This window comes from Orycteropus afer, unplaced genomic scaffold (assembly GCF_000298275.1).
Source record: "Orycteropus afer afer isolate SDZICR_OR568_19922 unplaced genomic scaffold, OryAfe1.0 scaffold00118, whole genome shotgun sequence".
NCBI lineage: Eukaryota > Metazoa > Chordata > Mammalia > Tubulidentata > Orycteropodidae > Orycteropus > Orycteropus afer.
This window is the reverse complement of record NW_006921705.1, coordinates 6,476,535-6,483,052: the sequence shown is the minus strand read 5'-3', so window position 1 is coordinate 6,483,052 and position 6,518 is coordinate 6,476,535. Positions and strand designations below refer to the sequence as shown.

At 36.3% G+C, this 6,518-nt stretch overlaps 1 protein-coding gene across 1 annotated transcript in view; it reads right to left on the bottom strand.

Moving 5' to 3' along the window:
• Positions 1-244: 244 nt before the first annotated feature.
• MINPP1 (multiple inositol-polyphosphate phosphatase 1) overlaps positions 245-6,518 on the bottom strand; it is a 68,206-nt gene continuing 61,932 nt past the window's right edge. Inside the window, exons 5-7 of the mRNA XM_007944028.2 lie at positions 4,530-4,899; positions 3,429-3,520; positions 245-272 (exon numbers count right to left, since the gene is read on the bottom strand). Of these exons, the coding sequence (XP_007942219.2) occupies positions 245-272; positions 3,429-3,520; positions 4,530-4,899 (490 nt within the window). The remainder of the gene's footprint in view (positions 273-3,428; positions 3,521-4,529; positions 4,900-6,518) is intronic.

Genomic DNA, 6,518 nt, shown 5'->3' with positions numbered 1-6,518 from the left:
ATGTTCAATTTTTCATATATACTATCCTAGATAAGAAGGACCTCTGGTAGCACAATGCCTAAGGCATCTGACTGCTAACCAGAAGGTTGGTGGTTCCAACCCACCAGCCACTCCATGGAAGCAAGACTGGGCAATCTACTTCTGTAAAGATTTACCACCTGGGAAATCCAGTGGGGGTTGCTGGGAGTCAGAACTGACTCGATGGCAGTGGGTTTGGTTTTGGTATCCTAGATAAAACAGTTTATCATAAAATTCTTAGTTCCAGGCATTTTCTAAAAGAGAATAATAGCATCAGAGTATTATCATAACCACACCAGAATAACCTCACAACCTTCATAACACTAGCAATAAATGGACCACACTTACTCTCCATCTTGAAATATTCTGCATACCAATGAAAACAAAGATGACTATATGGTCTTATTTAACACTGCAATTAAACAATACCTATAAAACTTTCATAGTCTTTTATAGTTTACAAAGTACTCAAAGAATCAAACACTGTTCAGTTAATATATTAGACACCAACTTTAATTGTAGATGATCAAAGTCAATTTTAAGATAGCCCCCCTTGAATAAAAGAGGTTCATTCATCGTCACATGCTCATCGGGTAAATCTAATGTTTGCCCCTAAAAGTACTCAACAGGTCTGATGGCTTGAAGGTATTAATCTGCAAGTAATCAGGATCAAGAACAGTTTTGAAAAACAAATACAGTACCTAAAATCAATCACTCATCAAAGAATGATACGCACAGTACAAACCCTTCCATAGAAAATTTTAAAACTCACACAATGCTGTACTAAACTGCAAAAGCTGGAACTTGAAAAAGGGAGGAATCTTGTCAGAGAAGGAAAGCTGAAATATTTTCCACTAATCGTGACAGAAGTGGCAAGACTGCACTCTTTGAAAGGCGGAAAACTTATGAGACTCGGAAAAGCAAGGCAGTCTCATTCAGTTCCGCCTCTCATGGGTTTCATTGTATGTTTCCAGATTCAAGCACACACTGGAATGTGAATACTGAATTTTATGTTGGTAACTCTTTGGGCAACAAGTGGTGGATATAGGATCAAGGAGGTACACAAAAATCTTGAATTTTTCTTATTTGGATCTAAAACAAATGTTATAATGTTAATTTTGATACAACAGAATAATGGATATGGGGGCTAATTATATTATTCTCCTCTCTGCATCTTTGTAAATTAAAAAAAGGAAAAGAAACAGCACACGATTTTTGAGAACATTAGAATATTGCAGGACCAATCAATCTGCTACGTGCTGATGATTCAACAGCATTTACTAGCTAATAATCTTATGGGCAATCTACTTCCTTAGAGATACTGCCTCGGAAACTCGAGGGGTCGCTATGAGTCGAATCGACTCGACAGCAGTGAGTTTGGTTTTGGTTTAATCTTATGTCGGTCATTCATTTGAAGATCAATGATCTGTGCTTTGCATTTTCTCTTATAATTTCAATATACATCTATGTGTGATTTTCTTTAGCAAAATGAATTTCCATTTTTTTAAAAGGTGAAAACTAAGTTAAAAAGCAGTATTCTAGGAAAATTGTAATGAGTCTATTTATTTGATCTAATTTACAACTAAGTACAATTTTTTCCCCCACTTGTATTTAACTCCATGACTCAATATCCTCTAAATTTGAAAAGCGAACCCTAAACGGCATGTGTTTTAGTCCAACATTTCTCAAAATATATTCTGGTTTATAATAGTCATAGGAGCTTCTTCTTGGAAAAGAATTCTCAGGTCAGAGAAGACAGGAAAATGCCCCCTGTGAGAGTCACAAGGCATATCAGCATGTTCAAGGCCTGAAGATTCCATAGCAAAGATAACCCCAAGTTTCCCAAGGTCATTTGACCACAGGATCACTTCTGTGTAGTATCTATAATATTTTTTTTACCTGGAATTTGTGTTCTGAGACTATCTGACTTAATTGACATCATGTACATTTTTTAATATTCACCATTTGGAACATTCAGTTTCTGAAAAGTCCATACTGAAATCATTTACCTTCTCATAGCACATATACTTAATTTACAGCCCCCAAATGTTGGCTTGTCTCTTTTATGTATTCATCAGTGCTATTTTTTTTCCAACCTTAGAAAATCTATTCAAAAGGTAGTGACAAGGTAATGTAACCCAACAGTTAATTTTAAAGGTGCCCCAGTCATATTTTGTAAAAGTAGAAGCAAAAAGATTTTCTTACTAATAGAGAATGTATTTTTAAATTTTTATCTTATCCCCTAGTGCATGGTAAAAGCACTTTTAATAAAAAACTTAATTACTATGAAAAAAAAAAAAGGGACCAGGTTTGCTGGTGGAAAGATGCTGATGGAACTGAAACTATGGCCCCTAGGTGCCCTTCAAGTCTGAAATTGAATCCACACCTGTGGCTTCTAGCCAAACAAAAGACAGGCATATGAGCTGAACATTTACACTAGGTAGATATACTCCTTGGAGAGACAATCACGGAATAGAAGGGCTGTGTATGCACAGGGACATAGCTCAGGGGGCAGGAATGCATGGAGGGAAGGACACAGGGAAGAGGTAACTATGGGAAGAAGTGGGAGGGGAGCTGTTACATTATGGTAAATTATAGTCAATGTCATGAGACAAAGTGTATGTGAACTGCTGTATGCAAAGTGAATTTGCTATGTAAACTTTCACCCAAATCACAATTTGGAAAAAAAAAAAAAAAACTGAAGCATTAACTAGAAAACATTTTGCTTTGACTGTTTGTGCTAAAAAGATGCCCCCCCCTTTTTCTAAAAATAAAAAAACTTAAGCTGATATTTTTCTACCTTCAAAAACTAAGACTGGCATCTCTTCCCTAAGCATCTCTTCCTAGAACTTAGCACTTACAGAAAGGACATAAATAATCTAATTTATTCACAGACAAAAAGACCTGACTCCTCAAAACTCTTCTCAGCATTCTGTAACCAAAGCTGGCCATAAGCCCATGTCTGAGGAGCACACCATAAAAAAAAACAAAAAAACAGCTGCTGTCAGTTGACTGTGGCTCATGGAGATCCAATGTATGTCAGATTAGAACTGTTCCACAGCATTTTCCATGACTAATTTTTTGGAAGTAGGTTGCCACACATTTATTCCAAGGCCCTTTAAAAAAAAAAAAAACCTACAACTGGGCTGAAAGTGTCCTAGTTCAAGTCATAATTGACAATCCTGAGTATGTGTGTATTTTCCTATGGTCTGTTGTTCTCAAAAATAAACAAATGAAAAGTTAACACAGTTCAGATTTTATTACAAATTGCTCTATATGAGTAACCACGTATTTTCAACAAAAATCCTAGATATCCCTTTGAACTACTTCATCTTTAAAGTGAATGTGAATGAAAATACATGAACAATTCATTGATTTATCTCAGGAGAGTTCTTTTGGAAGAAAATTACCTTATATTGCCTGATTGACTCAAAGCTCCTTGAAATTCCAAGTTTTTACAATTCATTATTGCTTGTATATCAACATGGAGAGCATACAAGACCTGGTAGCAAAGTCACAAAAAATTTATTTATTATCATTGTAAATATAATAAATACTTCCACGGCATCTGACATAACTTCTAACTATTTTTTGAAACAGATTCAAATCTGTTAAGTTAAGCCAGCCAGGATAAAGTCTTTATTTAAAAAAAAGAAAGAAATCCAACAACCAAATGATACTATTTCTTATAATAGCAAAATATAAAAATAGAAGCCAAATGACAGAAAAAACATGCCAATTAATGGGTTTAAAAAACTTTTCATTCTATCCCTCCGACTTGCGACCAGTGGTCCTCTTTGTCCTTCCACTGTTACATATATAAAATAGATATAATAATTTAATAGCAGTCTTAGAAACCTTAGGAGGAGTTTAAAAGGAATTACTTTAAAAGTATACAAATACTAATATAAATAATTTTGTCTTGCTTCAGTGAAGGTAGCATTTTAAAGCAGATTCTAGATACTTCGTCATATTGTTTCAAACTCTCAACTAGAGAGATGTAAGCTTTTTCCAAAGTGATAATCCCAGTTTATCACAATATTTCTGATTAAGAAAGACAATTAATCTATAACTGTCCTACCTGAGGGGAAAAAAAAGAGAACTGTAGCACAACTGGTAAAGGTCCTAGATTTAGTTCAATCAAGTTTGGACAATCCACCTGACATTATATTTTGTTACGCCAACAGTTTTCAAGTACTGTTTTGAAATCATACTCCATCTCAGTGAGATTTCTTATAGAAATAGGAAGAATTTCATTTCTGTCAACATTTGCAGTGCCACCTGTTTCTTCAAATCAGTTTTTTCCCTCTGCATTGCACTCCTTGTCCGGACCCAAAGAGAAATTCAACCTTCTTCTGTGAAAAGACAGAAATACCCAAGTGATGTGAAAGCTTTCTGTAACCACGGTATTGCCCAGCTAGTCCAAGCATGTATTCACTCCCTACAGACAGATTCCTGATGAATGAAAAATGTTCTCTAGTTAATCATAGCTCATCAGATGTGTTGTTCACCTTTGGTAATTCACATTCATCACTGGCATGACAACTCTGAAGGATGTCCTTGTAATGGTTCTTCAGATCCTCATACAAGGAAACAGTTTCTTGTGAGTGAGCAAAGGGTAACACCTTTTCATTCAACAACATCTGCACTTGGAATTCTTCCTTAGGAGTCTTGGCATTTTCACAATGATAAAGCAGAAATATCAGGTTCGAGGCATAGGGTACAATGTGACCACTTCGGAACTTCCGATGCATTTGTTCTTTGTAATTGGAAGCTGTTAGGGGCTCCTTGTCTTTGAAGTAGCCCATGAGTGAAAGCAGCGGAAGAAGGGTCTCTGCATGACCAAACTGCAGGACGACTGGAGAAGAAACTGGCTGAGACCTGAAAGAGAAAGTGAGAAAAAAACTGTATTTATGTATATATACTTATGTCACCATACAGAATATCTTTAAGTACTCTATCTTTTTAAAAATTTCTATACACATAACTCAACCATAGACCTAAAACTCTTAAGAAGTGAACTTTTAATACTGAAAGTTCCAAAATTAAGGATCACTATAATGATAAAAAGCCATCTAAAACACCATGTATATATATTATCCTTTAAGTTTCAAGAGGTTTTTTTTTTTTAAGATTAAGGAACTTGAAACATGTATTTCAATATTGTATTGTCTTTCTGGGAAAGAAAATGCACTAATAAGCCCTTAGTATATATTGATTACTCCATGGGGCTCTTCTGAGCAAACTTAACATTTTATTATTTTATCTACGTCTATGGCATAAAGAGGAGTTCTGGTGGCGTAATGCCTAACTCTGACTGCTAAACAGAAGGGTGGCAGGTTGGGTAATCAACTTCCGTAGTGATACTGCCTCGGAAACCCAAGGAGGGGTTGCTATGAGTCAGATCCGACTCCACAGCAGTGCGTTTGTTTTTTTTTTGTTTGATGGAATAAAGACATGCAATATTCAATAAACTTCTTGGTGAAGGCCAAGACAATGAATAGCAAGCCAGATAACCCTTCAATGGTTTATAAGACTTGACTTGAGCAACAAATTCAGAGTCACACAAGGGTATATGACCTATTTTAGTTGATACAATATATCTGTGAAGGAGCCCTGGTGGTACAGTGGTTATGTATTAGGCTGCTAAACAAAGTTGGTGGTTTGAACTCATTAGCTGTTCTGTGAGAAAAAGATGTGGCAGTAAGCATCCATAAAGACTTTGCCTTTGAAACTCTATGGCCAGTTCTACTCTGTCCTATAAGGCCCTTAGGCGTCAGAACTGACTCTATGGCAACTGGTCAACATGTCTGTGGTTGGGGTGGGAGTTTAGACACTGACAGGCACATAACCAATTTTAACACTATGAGCTAAGTTGCCTTTTCATTACGTTTTCTAGAATTTTTTCTGATGAAGCAGTTTCTTGTTTTTAAGGACTGACTGACTCCTTAGCTCTTAGCCACCTTTTACGGAAAAACTATGACTACAGTGTTTGTACATAGACCAAGAAGCAGTTGTTCGAACAGAACAACATGATACTGCATGGTTTGGGACTGGGAAGGATGTTTGTCAGGGTTGTATCCTTTCACCATAATCTTTCAATCTGTTTGCTGAGCAACTAATCCAAAAAGCTGGATTATATAAAGAACGTGGCATCAGGATTAGAGGAAGACTCATTAACCTGCAATATTCAGATAATACACCCTTGCTTACTGAAAGTGAAGAGGACTTGAAGCACTCCCTGAAGAAGATCAAAGACTACAGCCTTCAGTACAGGTTACACCTCAAAATAAAGAAAACAAACATCTTTACAACTGGACCAATAAATTGCACCATGATTTACAGAGAAAAGAATGAGCTGTCAGGGATTTCACTTTGCTTGGATCCATAATCCATGGAAGAAGCAGTCAAGAAAACAAAAATGGGAGGGGCGGGGCAAGATGGCAGACTAGGCAGAAGGATTGCACAGACCCTCTTCAACAAAGAAAAGGGAAACCAAT